Raw genomic sequence first — 20,617 nt, forward strand, 5'->3', positions numbered from 1 at the left:
TTATTGGAAGAAGGCAAGTGCCCTGTAATGGAAAGTGAGAGGGAGAAAGTCCCATTTGTATTACAAGCAGGGATAAGAGGCTCACTTGCACTGTACTAACCTTAGGTGGTGATAAGAGGTAATGATAAAAATATGATTATAGATGTTTTATACGAATACCAAAGACAACTACAAAGGAAATCAGTACTTAGGAAAGAAAATTTAAGAAATTAACTGTTCAGGGACTGAGGTTGTGGCTCATTGGTAGAGCATTCACCTAACACCTGTGAGGCACTGGATTTGATCCTCAGCACCACATAAATAAATAAAGTTACTGTGTCCATCTACAACATTTAAAAAAAAAAGAAATTAATTGTCTGCTCAGGTTTGTTTTAGTAGCTTTTACTTCAGATACAGGAATGAGTAAAAGCTTTAAACTTCAATTGCTTTTCTTTTTGAGGTACAAATAACATAAATGGGTATCTTATAACCTTTCACAATTAATATAAAATGTGGAAAATCTGATACTAGTGTCTAGTAACTATTAGTAATTCTTAAGAATAGAGTTCAGCATAAATGTATGTAGTATATGAATTACTAGTACTCACAGTTATTTATTAGGACAAATGAATTAAGACAAATTGTATTGGTTAAATGAGGTTAAATAATACAAAAACTCAGCTGGGCTAGTAGAGCACACCTGTAATCCCAGTGGTTTGGGAGGCTGAGACAGAAGGCGTGTGAGTTCAAAGCCAGCCCCAGTAAAAGTGAGGTGCTAAGCAACTCAGTGAGACCCTGTCTCTAAATAAAATACAAAATAGGAGACTGGGGTTGTGACTCAGCAGTAGAGCATTCTCCTAGCACATTCGAGGCCCTGGACTAGATCCTCAGCACCATATTAAAAAATAAACAAATAAATAAAAGTATAGTGTCAAACTATAACTAAAAAAAATAAATATTTAAAAAAAATACAAAATAGGACTGGGGATGTGGCTCAGTGATTGAGTGCCCCTGAGTTTAATCCCTAGTATCCCCAAAACAAAACAAAACTCTTTGTCTTTTTGTTTTTGTTTTTGTTACTAGGAATGGAAACCAGGGGCACTTTATCACTAAGCTACATCCTCCGCTCTTTTAAAAATTTTTATGTGCCACTATGTATGGCAAGAACTGTTTCTTTTTTTTCTTTTTTACCACCACTTATACCAGTCATCACAGAGAACACATAAGTATTTTAACCTCAGTGTAAATAGTAGTAAAATGGACATTGATCTTTTTCAAATATATATGTAAAATGAAATTTTCTGTATCTAATTTTTTATAGTTTCCTTGTTTACCTATCACTGTATTGAGAACAAATTTTTATATGACTATATTCTTCATTATTGTAAATGGCTGTATTGTTTGCTTTTGTTTGGATCTGCCATAATTTGTATAACCAGACCTCAACTGATGAATATATTCCTAACATTATAAAAAACAGTGCTACGAAAATCCTGTAGGTGAATTTGTGAGAATGTTTATAATATATTTCTTTTTGTTAAATTCCTAGAAGTATAATTGTGAGACCAAAGGGAGACAGAATTTCCAGACCTTTGACGTACATTGCCATATTGCCCTCCAGAAATGTTTTACTAGTTTAAACTCCTACCGGTATAAACCATTGCCCTGTACCCTGTACTCTTTTAATGAATCTTTGCTAGTTTGATAGGTAGAAAATGTTTTCTCATTAATTTATAAAATTTTCTTGCACTTTATGAAGAGGATGGGTGTCATCCGTGTTTCAAACCATGTACATTTTTCCCCTGTGATATATGCTTCCTAACCTATTTTTTTTTTTGAGAGAGAGAGAGAATTTTTAAAAATATTTATTTATTTTTTTAGTTTTTGGCGGACACAACATCTTTATGTGGTGCTGAGGATAGAACCCAGCGCCCCGCGCTTGCCAGGCGAGCACCCTACCACTTGAGCCACATCCCCAGTCCCCCTAACCTATTTTTGTTGCTTTGTGTATCTTTGTGTACACATGCTTGCATATTCCTCATGTATTAAAAGTATTAATCCATGTATAATTTAAAGTTCACTCTTTTTAATTTTGCAAATAACTAGAGAAATGCAAATAAAACAATAGTAAAGTACCTCAATATCCTTACTAGCAAAATTACTTTTTTTTTTTGGTACTGGGAATTGAATCCAGGGGCACTTTACCACAGAGCTATATCCCCAGTCCTTTTTATTTTCTGAGATAGGGTCTTACCAAGTTGTTGAGGTCTAAGTAAATTACTGAGGCTGGCCTTGAACTTGCAATCCTCCTGCCTCAGCTTGCTGAGTTGCTGGGATTACAGGTGTGTGCCACCATGCCTAGCTACACAAAATTACTTTTTAAGATACTAACAATATTGTGGTAAGACTGGTAAGACTGGTACCCTCAGGTATTGTTGGTGGCATTATAAGCCATCCAGTTCTTTAGCAAACAGCAATATAATAAATATTAATAGTCATAAAATGTACATAAAATGAATCTAGTAATCCCATAGCTAGGAGTTTATCAAAATAATTGAAAAGTGATCTAAATGAGCTAAAAATAATTTATTGTAGCATTATTTTTCATAATGATAAATTGAAAACAAGTTAATATACATTACAGTGACTGAAGTTAATATATAGTTGAAAATTGCTAAGAGTAGATTTTAAGTTTCATACAAATACAAGATAGATAAATAGAAGATAAATAGGTAAGGTAATACATATGCTAAGTTGCTTGATTTATGAATTTCACAATGTATGCATATATCAAAACATGATGTGTTCTACCATAAAGATATTCTATTTTTCCTTGTCAATTAAAATGCAAATTAAAAAAGAAACAAGTTAATAAATTAGAAATAATGGTTAACTAAATGAGACTCATCTTTAAGATACCAAGCAAGTATTAAAAATTATTAAGATTATAAGTTGACATAGAAGGGTAGGCATGTATTGGTTGAAGCAGAATACAAATTATTTCAATTTTATCATTACCACTGTGTAAAAATACACATTAAAGACAAACACATGAAAGAAATCCAGGGGATTTTGTCATCAAGTATGTATGTATAGAGTTTCCTAGGTATAAGACTATAAAAAGCTAATTATTTATTGAGTAATTACTGTATACCATCTCATCATAGCACTCTATGGAAGTAATTGATGTTATTTTCAATTAACAAACTTAATTCTCCTTTGACAGAAAAAATTGATCTATTATTATGGATTTGTCAAATATATATAGATCTATAAAGGACAGTATAATGAACTCCATGTAATGATCACCTGACTTCAGGGCTTTCTATTTTGCAGTTTTGGTAAGTTGCAGAGCAGGGATTTGAACTCACATCTGTTTTGTTTCCAAACCATGTTTTTAATTATGATCCCATGCTTCTGCTTCTTCATTTTGTTAGTTGATGCTATTGAATAATTTTATAGTTGTTGGTATTTTGGTGAAATAGACACAAAAAGTGTTCATAATAGTTATAACCTATTATAATAGTGCAGTTTTAGAGTTTGTTATGAGATGGAGAAAGTGCTCTCTTAATGCCATGTATTTAGTAATAAGCATTTTTTAGTTGCCCTATTCTGCAAAGACAAAACCTGCTGATACAGTCCATCCTGTTTTATAAATCTTTGACCCATTCATCAGACTCTGACCACTCTAAAGATAAAAGATTATGGTCATATTGGTCTTTCCGACTGAAGTGGCCTCCTGCAGATTGAGAAATTGTGTAATTATTAACTGTGGTAATGGATATGTACTTGCAAGTTTCATCTGGTATCTTACTGAGCTTTAACCCCCTGCATACACCCAAAATGAATTCTAGAATCTTTTGAAACTCATCGGTTATCTGTTACTTAACTCTTGTATTTAATTTTGCTATGATAAATATGTTGTTTCCCCTGCCCTCATCACTGTCCATCCCCTTACTTACACATTCATAACTCCTATTCATTCTGGGTACTTAGTAGTAGCAGCCTTTGGTATAAATAGGTTTAAAAAATACTCATTTTTAAATGGGGCTTTCTAGTTAATCTTTGGAAGGGTGGGAATCCTACATTTATAGGGGTATTTATTCAGACAAATAAGTGAAGGTACACTGAGGTAATTGTTACATATAAATAACATGCTTTGTAGAATTTTTATTTACCTCAGACATCTCTTTCTTTGGGTGATTCTTTGAACTCTCAAGACACTTTGGTTTTACCACGGTGCTTCACCATCTTTCTGAACCTAGAAGGCAAATAGAGATTTGAATCTTGCCCTTGATTCTTCTGTGATCCTGTCAAATGTGGTGATGCTAGAAATATAGGTCTGAAGGGGAGCGAGAGAGAGAGAGAGAGAGAGAGAAAAGATGGTTCAATGTAGGTTTGTAAGACACAGTTGGATATGTGGTAGGATTGGATAAAATTCTCCAGAAAAGCCTGGCTCAGTGGCACACCCTGTAATCCCAGTTGCTCTGGAAGCTAAGTCAGGAGGATTGTAAATTCAAAGCCAGCCTTAGCAAGAGCAAGACACCAAGTAACTAACTAAAATACAAAATAGAGCTGGGGATGTGGCTCAGTGGTTGAGTACCCCTGAGTTCAATTCCCAGCACCAAAAACAAAACAACAACAACAAAAAACAAATTTCCAGAAATATGTGAGGTGATGGATAGATAACATTACCCTAAGTACATGTATGAAGACACAAATAGTGTGAATATACTTTATGCACAACCAGAGATATGAAAAATTGTACTCTATAGGTGTAATATAAATTATAATACATTCTGCTATTATATATAACAAATTAGAATAAAAGATAAATAAAAAAAAAAGAAATGAGTGAAATGAAGAGATGCACCAGGAAGAAGTAGAGAACGAAAAATCAGAGCAGTGAAAGAACCAGTTAGGAAAGAGCTGTGATCTAGAAACTAAGGAAAGAAAGAGTTTTACAGCTGAAATGGTGAAGTGCTGGTTGTGGTTGGCAATTTGGACTTCACTATTGTCTTAATAGAGATAGGAAATGAAAGTTAGATTTTCAGGCATTTAGGAGGTAGTGTTAATTGAGGACACAAAAGCAGTATCATATACTCTTTAAATGTCTTGGAGATTAGCAACAATAGGCCTATCTCTTGGGTGATCCAATTTAGATAGATTTCCTGGGCTGTAGAGTACAACTTTTTTTCTGAAGATTTAATAATGTTGATAATGACTTTAACAAATTAAGTAACAATTTTTTAGTCCAAAAAGCCTATGAAAAATACAGATAATGGGCAGTTACATGTTGGTTGTGTTGTCCCAGGCTTCTCTCTTCTGAGGATACCCTTACTTTTAATTCTGTAGTAGCTCATATCATTGCTTTATAATTATCATTTTAAAGATCCTTTTTTTGTTGTTGTGCATTCTTAATACTTGACCATAATGCCTGACAAATAGTGTTGAGTGTTGTGTGAATGATTGTCAGATAAATCACAAAATATTTCTAATTTGGTGGTCTTTTAGGATTTAAAAATGTAGAATATTTGAGGAAAGAAGAATTGATAAACAGTTTCAAATGGCAGTAAGAAAAGGTTTGAAAACTGACCTTTACGTTTGACTATTAGAAAGTCATTGGTTTCTAAGTATTATAGCAAAATTGTTGGGATAGAAGTCAAATTAGGGCTTGAAAAATAAATTAGAAGTGAGAACAAAGAAACCAGATAGAAGTGTGTTTTTTAATTTTTTTAATTTAAAAAATTTTGAAACTAAAGGGAAGAAACCATTGGAGAGGAAACTAAAAATTTAAGAGAGTAGAGTTCTTTATCATTGGCAGCTTTATGAACTTGTTTTGCATATATCTAAGTACTTCCTCCAGTTCATCAGGATAATATATTCCTCTCGGTTTCAGTATATATCTTGAACTTGAAGGATTTTGCTGTGCTATTTGGAGCCTCCTAGTGGCAAATCTAATAATGGCATATAATCATAAAAACAAAAAAATTAGATCTCATATATCTGTTACTCCTTATGCAGATTAATCTTTCTATGAGGATTAAATTAAGGTGGGATATGTGATAATTATAGTGATGCTTAGTTCTTTGATTTTCAGTGAGTCAAAACTTCACACCTAAAATTACTATAATTTTGTCTCAATAATAATTCATTATTACAAACTGAAAATTGTAGTATATTTTTTTTATCTACTAGTTCCTTAACAGTGGCTATCATTGTTCTCAATTCATACTGAAATGCTAGCTATAGGACCATTGTTATGAAACTGTTGGAGCATTATATTCTGTTGAAAGATTGTGAAAGAAAAGCCTGAATTACCAAAAAAATGATATTATGAAAATAATACACATTAATTATTCCTTGATAGTAAAACTTTTAAAATATAAAACTCTTTTAAAAATCATCCATAAACTTGCTTCTTAGTGTTTTTCTCTGTAGGATTCAAAAAATATTATAAAATATTTCTGAACAATATAATGAATACTTATGTAAACATATATAGTTAAAAAATAAAATGTGATCAGTATAGTTGAAACCTTCTGTGTACCGTAGATCACATCCCTTTTATTCTATCCCAAAGGTAATCACAATCCTACATTGGTTGTTTTAAAAGTATATATATATATATATATATATATATATATATATATATATATATGTGAATAAAAACAAATATAAACATATATGTGTGTGTGTGTGTGTGCATGTATAATATATGTGTGTGTGTGTGTGTGTGTGTGTGTGTATGTGTGTGTGTGTATGTATGTGTACTTGGGGATTGAACCCAAGGACCCTCTAGGGCCGAGCTACATCCCCAGATCTTTTTATTTATTTTTATTTTTATTATTTTTTACTACTGGAGATTTAACCCAGGGATGTTTATCACTGAGTTAAATTTCCAGCCCCTTTTATTTTTTATTTTGGGACAGGGTTTGGCTGAATTACTGAGGCTGGCCTCAAACTTGGCAATCCTTCTGCTTTAGTGTCCCAAATAGCTGAGATTACAGGCATATGGTACTGCACCTAGCTATATATTGTATACTTAGAATAACATTTTATTTATTTACTTTTTTGGTACTATGGATTGAACTCATGGGTGTTAACTACTGAGCCACATTCCCAGCCATTTTTTATTTTTTATTTTGAGACAGGGTCTCACTAATGTGCTTTTTAATGAGCTTTGCTCAGTAGCTGAGGCTAGCTTTGAACTTGTGATCCTCCTGTCTCAGCCTCCTGAATTGTTGGGATTACAGGCATGCACCCACTACACCTGGCTTAAAATTTCACTTTCATTTACAATTAGATTTGTAAAATGGATCTGTGTTGACATGTAGCTCTTATTCATTTATTTTTGTTGCCATGTTGTAGTATCTCTGAATATTCCATGCTTTATCCAGTCTCTTCTTCATGGAGTTTAAGTTGTTTTTAATTTATTGCTTGTAGTCTCCCATTATCACTCTTGTACATGTTTTCTTATGTATACATGGGTAAGAATTTGCCAGGGTAGAAACTTGGAAGTAAAGTTGTTCTCTTAAATGGTATGTGTGCCCTCAGTTTTACTGTATTTTGCCAAATTATACTTCAAAGCCGTTTGCCAATTTACTCTTCCAACATAAGAGTTTTCCAGTCTTGGGTATTGTCAGACTATTCAAAATTTTTCTCAATCCTGTGGATGTGAAACAGTGGTTTCTTAAAAACAAACAGATTTGTATTGTAGGATATTTTAACATGTACAAAAATAGATTAGTGCAGTGGATTGTTTTGTGTTTCATCACCCTCATCTCACCAGTTATTGACACATGGCCAGTCTTGTTTTGTCTACTCCCTTTGCCCCTCCTCTCTCATGTTATTATGAAGAAATCTGAGATAGAATACTATTCTATCTGAAAAGACTCATATCTTCAGCACATACTGCTTTTTAAATGTAGCCACAATAGCCTTATCTCACTATAAACTGACAGTAATTCTTTCATTTATCAAATGTTAGTCAACGTTTCAGTTTTTCCAATTGTCTTATAATACTTTCACATTTGTTTGTCCAAGTCAGGATCTAAATAAGATCCATGCATTGTAATTGGTCTCAATCTATAGGTTTCCTTCACTCTTTCTTACAGTCTTTATCTTTGTGAGGTTAGTAACCATTAAGGATCATTGCCTAAAAGATCCACTAATTCACAAATGTACAAGAAATTGAGGAGCTGAGATGTAGCTAGCAAAATGATGATAGTATATCATTCTTTCTTTGGTTACTAGCAGGATCTCTATAAAGATAGATTTCTAGCTGGGCATGGAGGCTCAATCCTATTACAGCTACTTGGGAGGTTGAGGCAGGGGGATTACAAGTTCAAGACTGTCCTGGGCAATTTGGTGAGAGACCCTGTCTTAAAATTTAAAAAGGACTGGGGATTTAGCTCAGTGGTAGAGAGTTTGCCTAGCAAGCATGAGGTTATGGGTTCGATTCTAAGTATCATAAAATTAAAAAAAAAAAAGATTTCTTTTCATCACATAGTTGGTTATCTTAAGATATTATTAAGATAGGATGAAATTCTTTTTTAAATCTAATTTATCAGCTTTAAAGAAGTTCCTATGACCATTGAGAGAGTTTGCTTTAGTTTTCTTTATTTACTCATGGGGATTTAAGCATGTTTGATATGATCTAACCCATTACAGTGTTTGCCTTGTTTATGCTCAGTGGGAACTTCTTCAAGTTAATTCTGATTTCTTTTGATATAATCCTAATCATCTTTTATAATTGTTTTTAGGGGGCAGGGCTTCTGGTATGATATATTTTAGGTTCATCTGTAATTTCCTGCCCCAGACCTTGAATCAGCCATTTCTTTAAGGAGACTGAGTCAGATAGCCAGCCTCTGTCTAGCAGTACCAAAATGTCAAACTTCCAGAAAGAAAGCATGTGTTCAGGATTGACTCTGTTGTTTTACATAAATACCATGCTTTCACAGAATACCAGCCAGCCAAAGTCCACTTTATATGCAGATTTTTTAAAAGAATGTAGTCTCAGGCCTGCTACTTTACCTTTTATATGTATGGATACCTATTAGATATCTTGTGGCAAGGAATAAGTAGAAAATTGGATAAGGAGTCAGGAATTCAAACGAGAGGTTGTGGACTATTATCCTGTAGAAGCCATTTAAAGCCCTGAGACTGAATGTAGGTAGAGAGTTCAGAGATTCAAGTACTGGGACCTTGTACAAGAAATTGAAGAGCTGAGAAGCAGCTAGTAAAGGAGCAGCTTGCAAAAGCTAGAAAGAACAATTGGTAAGAGTTTGAGATGGGTCAAGATTCAAGAGGATATGATATCCTTAAAGTCCAATGAAAAAAAGGAGTCAGTGGCCGGGCACAGTGGTACATGCCTGTAATCCCAGCGACTCGGGAGGCTGAGGCAGGAGGATCCGGAGTTCAAAGTCAGCCTCAACAAAAGCAAGGTGCTAAGCAACTCATCAAGTTCCTGTTTCTAAATAAAATGCAAAAATAGGGCTGGGGATATGGCTCAGTGGCTGATTGCCCCTGGGTTCAATCCCAGGTTCCCCCGCCCCCCCAAAAAAATGAGTCAATGTTGTTGATAGGCCAATTAAGCTAAAACTAGAGTTGATAGAGGGCAGTGTAGAGGTCATTGGAGACCTTAAGATAAGCTGTTGTTTCTTTATAGATTTGGACAAAAGCTTGGTGCAGTGGGTTTAAGAATAAACAGGAGCAAAGGGGAGTATAGATGATTCTTTCAAAGAATTTGGCTGTAGATAGAAATAGAAAACATGGTGAAATAAGTGATGAATAACAGCATGGGGAAAAGTAACAACATGTTCATGTGTTAATGGAAATGCTCCAGTACAGAGAAAAATCCCTGACGGAGAAGAGCCAGGGAAAATTATTAGAGCCTGAGTAGGAAAGTGGGACCATGTTGGTGTGTTAAGTGTGAAAGAGATGGTCTTGCATTGAAACATGATAGTCCATAGTAACAGGAAGGTAGGCAGCATGTATAAGACCCATAGAGCTGGGTTGGTGAATGTATTGTTGGGAATTTGTGAATTGAAATATGTAGCTATGAGTGGAGGTTGGGAATGAGATGCTGGAGATTATATAAAAATGTATAAAAGAATTATCTTTAAGAGTGAATGGATAGGGAAAGACAGTATTGCTAGATACTGCCTTTAGATTAGTGGTAATAAATTTAAAATGAGATCAGTTTTCAGATGATTGTGTATTTTTTTCTCTAGTTACTTCTGGCCAGCGTAGGTGATGATGTAGCTGCATAAGTACCTTGGAGATCAAAGTAGTAGAGTTAGAAAAGCATGATAGGAAGTGATTATGGTAAACTCTAGAATTTAAGATGATGAAGGAGGGAAATGAAGAAAGAGGCTGTAAACTGTATGGTAAGATAAGTGCTTTCATTGTATATCCCATGTGGTCAAAGAACTGTTGAAGTTGTACATCTAGAGGGAAAAAAATTGGAAGATAGAGTAGAAAGTTGAAAACAATTTTGAAATTAGGAAAGGGTATGCAGTTATTGATAAAAAATGGTATTTTGTATGATTATACAAGTAGATGACTGAATAAGGGGGGAAAGAAAGTCAACAGAGAAGAGGAGGTCAAGGAACCATGAGATGAGCCAGGAAATAGGAAGGATCAAATACACTGATATTGAAATCATGAGCTATGATCAGATTAGGAAGAGGTGCCAATGAGTAAATCTTCAAGAACTATTAAGTGTGACAGGAGATTATAGCTGGCATTGCTTGGCTTAGACCTCGTTTTGCATATACTTCCACATGGGCTTTTCATGATTGATGTTTCCTATGTTTTTACAGTGGACCCTATACCCTAACCAAAGTCCTCAGTCCTTCATAAGACTTTCGTAATTTTGCCCTTTTATAGATCCTATTTCTTGTTTGAAATGCTTGTAGCTACCTTCTATAAGAGCACTCTTCCCTAGTAGATCATTATTTCCCGGTTATAGGTTATAGTATTGCTTACATTATTTTGAAACTACAAACTTATGTTCACTGTTGCCCCTCCAGTTGTTTTTAAACCAGGTCAACAATTCCCTCATGTTGAGAAACTTTTCTGTCTTTTGCCCGAATATAACACTGTAAAAATGTTTTCAATGAATTCTAGGAATAGATCTATTTAACAAGTGATTATTTAAAGTCAGTTATGAATAAACAGACATTGATATGATTCTTTTATGTTTATCTCAGTAAGAATGATGTTTACTTAGATTTATTTATTACAAGTTATCACAGTTAATAAAAAAGTTTAAATGATACTGAGTTTTTCTTTTTTATCTATATGTTACAAGATAATTATTATTAATCTGATTATGGAAAAGGTAAAACAATTTCTTAGTGATTGTGCTAAAAGATTGAAGTGAAAATAGAAAATATAGTTACTTTTACATTTTGAAGAAAATCTTACTTTTTTATATTCTCTGCCTGCCAGTTTGTGCCTTCTATTTTGGTTTTGGGAATTGAGTTCACAGTTCAAAGAAGGAGGCTCAAAACTTACTGAGATAATCTATGGAATAAAGAAAACAGGTAATGTAAAAGTGATTGTAATAAGTTAAACAAATGCTACCCCTCCCTTTTACTAACTTGTTATTTAAATGGGGCAAGAAATGAACATATTTACCTGTATGATGCTAATTTTATTCTTAATTTTATTTATCTGAAAGAATCTTTAGGTAAAGATATTTTTGTGACTAAGTTGATTTTTCTTATGATTTCTTGTGTATGTCTCAGTTTTATAATTAAATGGCATATGAAAATAAATCATTGTTATTAATTTTTCAGTTTATATTATATTTTATTTTGATACATTATTAAGTTAATATTATATATAAAGTCTATCAAAAATTAATTTAGGGTTTTTCATTTTTATCAGAAATTATGAGTGGAGGATCTCAAGTCCACATTTTTTTGGGTGCTCCAGCTAATCCACTGGAAATGACAGTATCACAGAGAAAAACTTTAATGTCCACTGCAGACCCCTGGAAAAAAATTCAAATTTGGTACAATCAGCATTCTTTGCATCTGAAGGACGAAAACCATGAGCCAAACAATCTGAAAGACTATCAAGTCTCAGAAGCTATTACTGGCCCTCCAGATCTTTTAAGTGGTGGTTGTTTAGTGAATTCTGTGAGTAGATCTGTTCAAGTTAAAGATGATTTTACATACTTTACTTCAGAAACACAGAATATAAAATCCCAGAAGATTTACCCTTCAGGGCTGAGTGATGTAACTAATTCTAATGTGCAAATACATGGATTTAAGGGCACAGTTCAGCATTTACCTGAAGAACAAAAGAATCAAAAGGTTCAATGTGAAAATAATAAAATTACAGATGAAGAGCCTAAAAATCAATCAAACTTATGTCAAAACTTTCAAACAGATTCCTTTCAGTTAGATCATAAATGTGCAGTTATATTGGATTTGGTTGGTAGTACTAAACAAACTAATACAGATCTTGAAGCTGTAGAAACAAAGTATAAGCCAACAGAACACCATGAAATGCAAAACCAGTGTCTGGACTTCTTTTCCTCTAACGCAATGGATGAGCCAAGGTCTGATAGAGCAGTTAGGAACGTCTCAAACCTTAAAATATCTACTGACACTGAATTTCTGAGTATAATGATCTCCAGCCAGGTTGCTTTTTTAGCTCAAAGGGAGGATAGAGCTCTGAATTCTATAAATAAAGGGACCAGAAGCATGGAAACTGAACCAAAGGCAAGTCATGGGGAAATAAGAATAACTGAAGATAGTTTTATTCAGCCTAATGATGATTTTGCAGAAAGACATGAAAGAGGACAAAATGAAGAAACACATTCCTTAGAACTTTTTAGTCCTATTTGTCCTGAAAAAAAAAGTAGCCACATTCACATAAACCCTGAAAAAGATGTTGAAGAAAATATAGGATCTCAAGAACTTTTCAGTTCTGAAGATAAACTGTCACCAAATGAGATCTGTATTGAGTTGTGTCGCTCAGGAACACAGTGTTCCCAACTAAATACCTTTCACAAAAGTGCTGTTAAAAGAAATTGGAGCTCTGAAGAGAAATCAGGCCATTCGAAAGCTCTGTCTAAAGTCCTCCAAGTATCTAAGAAAATGAAGTTGGGTTCTAATGCAAGAGATTCTATCATAGCAATGAGCCAGAGGAATATGTCTGAATTTAAGGGTATTAAAAAAATATCATTAATAAAAAATTGTGATTCTAAAAGTCAGAAGTATAATTGTTTAGCTATGGTGCTAACTCCAAGTCAGATGAAAGAAATAAACATAAAATCTGGACCCAATTCTGGATCTAAAGTGCCTTTAGCAACAATTATAGTAATCGATCAATCAGAAATTAAGAAGAAGGTTTTTCTATGGAGAACTGCTGCATTTTGGGCACTTACAGTATTTCTCGGAGATATAATTTTACTCACAGGTGAGGTTATCAAAGTTTAGTGGTGACTTATTTTATAAAGCCATGGTTTTGTGTGTGTTTGTTTTATCCTACTTTAGGTATTTGAGGATTCTTACTTTACCGTGTGCCTCCTGGGGGCCCAGCATGATTGCTCTCTTGTAGCATTGCTTTAGTCTGCTTATGTTGCCGGGTATCATTGCCTTTTCTGGGCCTCTGTTCTAAGCTTAGTTCTGCACTGCCATTCTATACATCTTCTTTAAGAAGCTTTTTCTGTTTGCTGTCTCTTTTTTATTCCCCATGTAAATGTTTAGGTCATATCATTGGGCTCCTTTTAATTTTCTTATAATTTTGTGTACTTAGTAGCAGTAGTCTTAGAAATGGTTTATAGAGGGAATGAGAACCTTAGTTAATGTATCTGATGTTCTTCTTCTAGAATTATCAGGGATAATCTAATAAAGAGGCAAAAGGAAGTTTGTAACAAACAAGCTTAGCATAGTCCCATTCCACTATTTATATGTTGTTATTGTTGGAGAGTCCGTTTAACTCCTATTCTATCTAACTCAGTGCTGAATACCTCTTGTGATCTGGCTTCCCAGCTGTAGAACTGTTTACAAAGTGAGGGGATTGTAGTATTTTCTTTAGTTATTAATACTTCATTGTAAATGAAAAAAAGTTGAATTCTGATTTTCTTGTCTCATTAACCTGTTTAATATGTGCTTATGTTACAGAGCTGATATCCACTTTTGGAATTTAGATGAAGTTAGCATTCTGAGTCTCTGAAGAGAGGGCTAGAGTCTGGAAGATAGTCATTTTACATAGTCATTTGCCATAATCATTCACTTTGTGAAATTTCCCGGAGACCTTTTCCTAGTAGATGGAAACTTGACCTTACTATTTCTGTATTTCTCCCCCTAATGTTTTATACAATTGTTAACAACTAGGTTACATTCTATCAAGTGACTTTATTAGATTTTACTTAACTATTTTTCTATTATAGGACATTTAGGTTATATCTGAAGACCTTTTAAAAATATCAGTTTTTTATTCTACATTCTTAGGAAAAATATATCTAGTTTACTGTTTTCTGAATAAGTTTTATTTTGTGTGGAAAAGATGGAAACTTAGAAAAGAATCAGTCTTTTTCCATAGCCCTAATTAAATAGTGGATTATATTTGCATGGACATTTATGAATGCACCCGTTTTAGTCAATAGCATCCAATTGTATATTATTATATCTTTGTCTTGGATAGCTCATACTATCTATTGATATACATCCCCAAACTGAAACATTTTACATAACAGATATGTCCCAGAACATGTTCCTTTTAGTACACAGTAGATGTTTTTGATTACAGTAGAACTAAGAGATGCTATAAATATGGCTTGTCTGTGGGAGACTATTGACTAGAGTTAAAGAAAAGGAGGTAGGCTTAATCTGGGGAAATCACAGTTTTTAAGGAACAGACTGAAGAAGAGGAGTTAGGAACTAGGACATAGCAGTGAATGGGCAAAATGGAAACCAGGAGGCAAAGGCTGGGCTACCACTCCCCATGTCCCACTATCACCATTAATCTAACATAGGTTTTGCAACCTTAGTTTTCCAGGAGGAAAATTCCCGGAGAAATTTCTCATGGAATTTCTCATTTGCTGCTTTTTTCTGAAGAGTCGGCAATCTGAGTGTCAAAACATGAAAAGTCTTTTTTTTGTTGTTGTTCTTGTTGTTTTGCAGTGGTGGGGATTGAACTCAGGGCCTCATATATGCTAGACAAATACTCTACTACTGAGCTACATTTCCAGTGCAATGAAAAGTCTTGAAAGCTTTGCTAACTCTTCCTGGTTAAGTATTGGGGATTCTCTGAGTGTTCCTTAAGCAAGTCACTTGATCCCATTAATGTTCTTAATAAATGACTTGTGAGCATTGTGGGGCATGGATTGAAAGGAGTACTGGGAACTATTAAGAGAGGAATGTATGATGTAAAGCAGCAGGAGGGTAAAGGCAGTGGCAGGTCCACTAGGCAGAGTCAGCTGGTGGGGGTTTGGGGACAAAGGTGTGAAGGAAGATGCAGGATAACCTCAGGTTTTGGTTTACTTGAAATGGGTAATATGGAAGGAAAGCAGATTTGGACAATGCTAAGTATGGGAAGCAAGCAAAACCTAGTTGCTAAATCTATCTGGGAATATCCATTAGGCAGTTGTAGATTAAAGAACCTGAAACTAAGGACAGGGTTTAGAATATAAATTTGAAAGTAATCACTTTGAATTTATGCCTCCTTGTTTTTTCTTACTTACCAAATTCTTTTGCTATTGTTAATATTTTATGCTTCTAACACTTTGTCCATGGATTATATTCTACCTGGTAGTTATCCCTCCCCCTCCCTCCCTCCCTCCCTCCATCTCTCTCTCTCTCTTTCTTTCTTTCTTTTTCTGTTCAGAACTTATTATTATAGTTTTTGCTTTGTCTAGAACTATTTCTGTCTGTTGATATGTTTACTTCTACTAATTGATTCTTCTCTCTCTATCCTAAATCAGATAGCCCCTTTTTTCTCAATGAAAAATGTTCTCTACCTCTGAAGTATTTCACTTTTTATATTATAGAAGATAATTACCAAGCTATTCAGGGAAAAATAACTAAATTCTTTAAAATCTGCCTTATATTCAAATATATTCAAAGCAGAAGGGACCGTGTACACTGAACATTATTATACTTCTAGACACTACTGCTTTGGAACAACTGCTTTGCTTCCAGATCCTAAAATATTTATTTTTCAATTTATCAGAAATATACATTACAACATTTGCCTTATTTAAATGAAAACCATTAAATATTTCTCTGCAGAACAGTGAGTTTCTATATTGACATAATTTGAATATACAGAGGCAAGTGGTTCTTTTACTTATGTAAAGGCATACCTGAAAGATTTTGGGTTTGTCATTTTATCATTTTCTGCCATTAGGCAAGTCATTTAATGTATCTGAACTTTAGTTGCCTGACGTGTAGGAGTTTTGCATGATATTTTGCTATGATTAGTAAATTAACCAGAATGTGAAGGAATTTATGGCACAATCAGATTTTTTTTTCCCTATTCAGATGTTGTTATTCATGAGGATCAATGGATTGGTGAGATAATACTCCAATCAACATTCACAAGTCAGTTCTTAAATCTTGGGAATTATTCATCTGTACAGCCAGAAGAATGTAAGACATATTTTAAACATAGTAATTTCTTAGTATTTCAAGTGCAAACAGTCCCCAACTTATGATGCTTCACCTTACAATTTTTTTTTAAACTTTATGATGGTCCAAAAGTAATACACATATACTTTGGATTTTGATTTTGATCTTTTCCCTGGCTAGTGATGTGCACTATGATACTCTCTTGAGAAGCCTGGCAGTGCCAACGAGCTGCAGCTCCCAGTCTACCCTATCTGATCAGGAGGGGAAACAACTGAGACTGTAGTGTGTGTTGTATTGATCAGCTGGGATATGTAGTAGGTTAACTGTTAATACATTTTCAACTTACAATATTTTCAATTTGTGGCATTATTAGGGTATAGCTATTCTAAGTTGAGGAGCATTTCTGTATAAACATACTAGGAAAGATTAGAGTTAAAATGGTTGTTTTCTAAGCAGTTATTTTTGTTAGTAAGAATAAAAATGGAATTTAAAAAAATGAACTTGAAATTTTAAATCAAAATTATTTTAAAAAGCATTGTGGCTCATGTTTTACCTTCTTTTCTTTTTTTAAATATATTTTTAGTTGTAGATAGACACAATACCTTTATTTTATTGATTTATTTTTATGCAGTGCTGAGGATCGAACCCAGTGCCTCACACATATTAGGCAAGTTCTCTACCACTGAGCCACAACCACAGCCCTTACCTTCTTATTCTTACTATGGTGGTAGTTTTTCATCACCTAGGAAGTCATAGACCTCTTTGAGAAGCTGTGGGCCCTTTCTGTAGAAAAATGGACTTACATAGGTAGACAAAAAAATTGTTTATAAATCCTAAGCCACTCCATAGACTTCTGTATTTCTTCTATGCAATTTCTGAGTGTTTGATTAAGAATGCTTGAGTCAGTCAGCTGTGGCTAGAATCCTTATTTTCAATCTACCATTGCTAGGAAAAACTATTTTCCTTCTCTGATAATTGTTTTCTCCTCTTTAAAATAAGCTATTGAATGAAGAAAATTGCAGCTATCTTTTTCTCCAGGAAATAAGAAAAGAAAGTAGGGAAACAATATTTGGAATCTAAGAGGCCAGGATTTGAATCCTGACCCTAGTACTTCCAAAGTCTTTTCTTTATCCAAGATATTTAATTCCGCTATCCCTGTCTCCTTAGTTGTGAAGTAGAAACAATATACACATACCTAATGGGGTTGTTGTGAAGATTGAAAGAAAAAATATAAGGTATCAAAACTGCATATAATAACAGTATAGTAAGATCAATGGGAGAAATAGTAAGTTAGCAAAATATAGTAGATAGAATACTGTAATAGTGTAATAGAAAAATAGCTAGGAAAATCTGATTATACCAGAGTTTAACTAGAAAAATAGGAAGTTATGGAAGGTAGAGCATAGAATTCCAGCAATTAATTCAGCAATTAGAATACTGATACCACTGTGTTGAGAAAAGGTAAGGTTTCACTGTATTCTTGGGAGTTCTTCAGCAAAAAAATAATACTGACACATTTTCATAAAATAACTAAATCAGTTCTTTATCCAATATGTATGTATTATGTATTGATATTGTTTCAAGCACTATGCTTAACAGTACATGAAGGATACAGCAGTGCCTGCCCTTAGGTAGCTTACATTCTTCTGTGGAAGATATACTGAAATAAACAAAAGAGAATTTTTTATATATATATATATATATATAAAAGTATTTGCAAATAATAGAATGTTGTGGAGAAAACTGATAAAGGACTAAGATTTAGAAGAATATCATGGTTGTAGTTGGGAAGTATTGCTCATGGAGTGGAATTTCAGAGGGTTAGAGAATTACACAATACTTATAGTGGAGATAAAGAGAAATGGATAGATTGGAGATAAATTTCTAAAGAGAGTTAACCAGATGGTGTGGATTTGGGGATGAGGGAAGAGGAGCAATCTACTAATAAGAGACTTTTGGTTTAAGTTACTTGGTGGCTTGTATTGGCAAAGAATGAAATACAGGTATATGAGTATAATGGAAGGTTCTAATTCAGGCATTTAAAATGGAGATATCTTTGGAGCATCCAAGTAGAAGTATCACATAGGAACTAGATACAAAGTCCAAGACTCAGAGGTTTAAAATTAGGATACAAATTTAAATTATTGGCATATAGATATTCATTTATTTCATTTAAAAACTTTTAATCTTAAAATATTATTTGTGAAATTATAGACTCATAGGGGACTACAGAAATAATAAAAATCCCATGAATGCTTCACCCAACTTCTCCCAATGGTGGCATATAACTTTAGTATAATATGAACACCAGGAAATCAACAGTGTAGTACTGTTGAACTAGACTACAGACCTTATTAGTTTTGGCATACACTTGTGTGTGTGTGTGTGTAGTTCTTTGCAGTTTGAGTCTATGTATAAATTTGTGTTAAAACCATCATAATCCAAGTTACCAAATGGATTTATCACCACAAAGGAACTCCCTCATGCCATCTTATAGTTGCAACCGCCCCCCTCCTTTTTTTTTTTTTTTTTTTTTTAGTAAAAGGAGAAAAGGTTTATTGCTTTGCTAGCAAGGGAGAAACACCAGGTCTCCTGTTCCAGAGGCTGTGATTTTTGCCCATTAGCAGGTGAATCAAAGGCTACATTCCACATGTTCTCTGTTGGAATTGTAATTCATTTGATAATTTGGGAGACAGGCATTTCTGAGATCTTCTGGTACCATCCCCAAAGTCTGGATTATTTCCTTCCTATGGTAGGTGTGTACTCAAGGATAGATAAATCTGCCTAAAATGGGGAAGAACTGTAATTCTGTTTCTGTTGAGATTAAGGAGGGAAAGAGATTAGGGAGGAGCAGGGAGAGAAGAAGAGAAAGAAACATGTTCATGCTAAAAATAAGTTGCACTGGCAGAACAACAAGGGCCATATTCAAAGCATAAAGTGGACCACTATTCCAATTCCTCACTGTCGATTTCTACATTCTATTCCTATGGAAAAATAACCCTCCCCCTTTTAACTCTATTCTCACCAATTTGTCTTCCATCTCAGTGGTTTTGTCATTTTAGAATGTTGTATACATGGAATCATGTTGCATGTAATCTTTTGAGACTGGCATTTCTCACTAAATATAATGCCCTGAGATCTATACCATGTTGTTGCATATATCTCTAATTACTTCTTTTTTAAAAAAACATTTTCAGTTGTAGATGGGCATAATACCTTTATTTATTTATTTTTCATGTGCCTCATACATGCTAGGTAAGTGCTTCAGCACTGAGCTAAAACCCCACCCCCTAGTTACTTCTTTTTTAGTGTTGAATAGTATTCCATTATGTGGATCTACCAGCATTTGATTAATCTGCTGAAGAACATTTGAGTTGTTTCCCAATGTGGGATATTAAGAATAAGCAAATATGAAATATGAGTACAGGTTTTTCCTATGAATATAAAATTTTACATCTCTGGCATAAATGTCAAAGGGTGTAGTTGCTGGGTTGTATTGCAAGTATATATTTAGTTTTATAAGAAACTACCAAACTCTTCCACTGTGACTGTTCCATTTAAAATTCTTAACATGGCCAGAGGATGTAGTTCAGTGGTAGAGCACATGTCTAACATGTGCAAGGCCCTGGGTTCAACTTAAGTATTGCAAAAATAAATAAGTAAATGAATAAATAAGCCAGGTGTGATGGCATGTACCTTTAGGCCCAGCTTCAAGAAATCAAGGCAGGAAAATTGCTATTTGGAGGCTAGCCTCTGCAATGTAGTAAAATCCCATCTCAAAAATGAATTACATAAGCAAATAAAAATTTAAAAATAAAAATAAAATTTTTACCAGTAATATATCTTCCAGTTTCTCTACATCTTAGTCAGTATTTGGTGTTATCCTATTTTTTATTTTAGCTATTCTGGTGGATGTGCAGTAATATCTCATCATAGGATTAGTTTGTATTTCCTTGGTAGTATAAGACAGATCTAATGTATAAACTATAATTAAGGAGATAAAAAAATCTAAACAACATAGTGCAAAGATTAGATCATTTAGA

General features: G+C 33.8%; 1 protein-coding gene across 8 annotated transcripts in view; it reads left to right on the forward strand.

Annotated features, from left to right (window-relative positions):
• Shld2 (shieldin complex subunit 2) overlaps window positions 1–20,617 on the forward strand; it is an 83,608-nt gene that overhangs the window by 39,747 nt on the left and 23,244 nt on the right. For all 8 annotated transcript variants that reach the window (XM_076835115.1, XM_076835123.1, XM_076835117.1 and 5 more), the window contains 3 exons: window positions 11,437–11,531; window positions 11,878–13,419; window positions 16,488–16,595. In XM_076835115.1, coding sequence (XP_076691230.1) covers window positions 11,883–13,419; window positions 16,488–16,595 — 1,645 coding nt within the window. In that variant the 5' untranslated portion in view covers window positions 11,437–11,531; window positions 11,878–11,882. The remainder of the gene's footprint in view (window positions 1–11,436; window positions 11,532–11,877; window positions 13,420–16,487; window positions 16,596–20,617) is intronic.

The sequence above is a fragment of the Callospermophilus lateralis genome, chromosome 15 (genome assembly GCF_048772815.1).
Source record: "Callospermophilus lateralis isolate mCalLat2 chromosome 15, mCalLat2.hap1, whole genome shotgun sequence".
NCBI lineage: Eukaryota > Metazoa > Chordata > Mammalia > Rodentia > Sciuridae > Callospermophilus > Callospermophilus lateralis.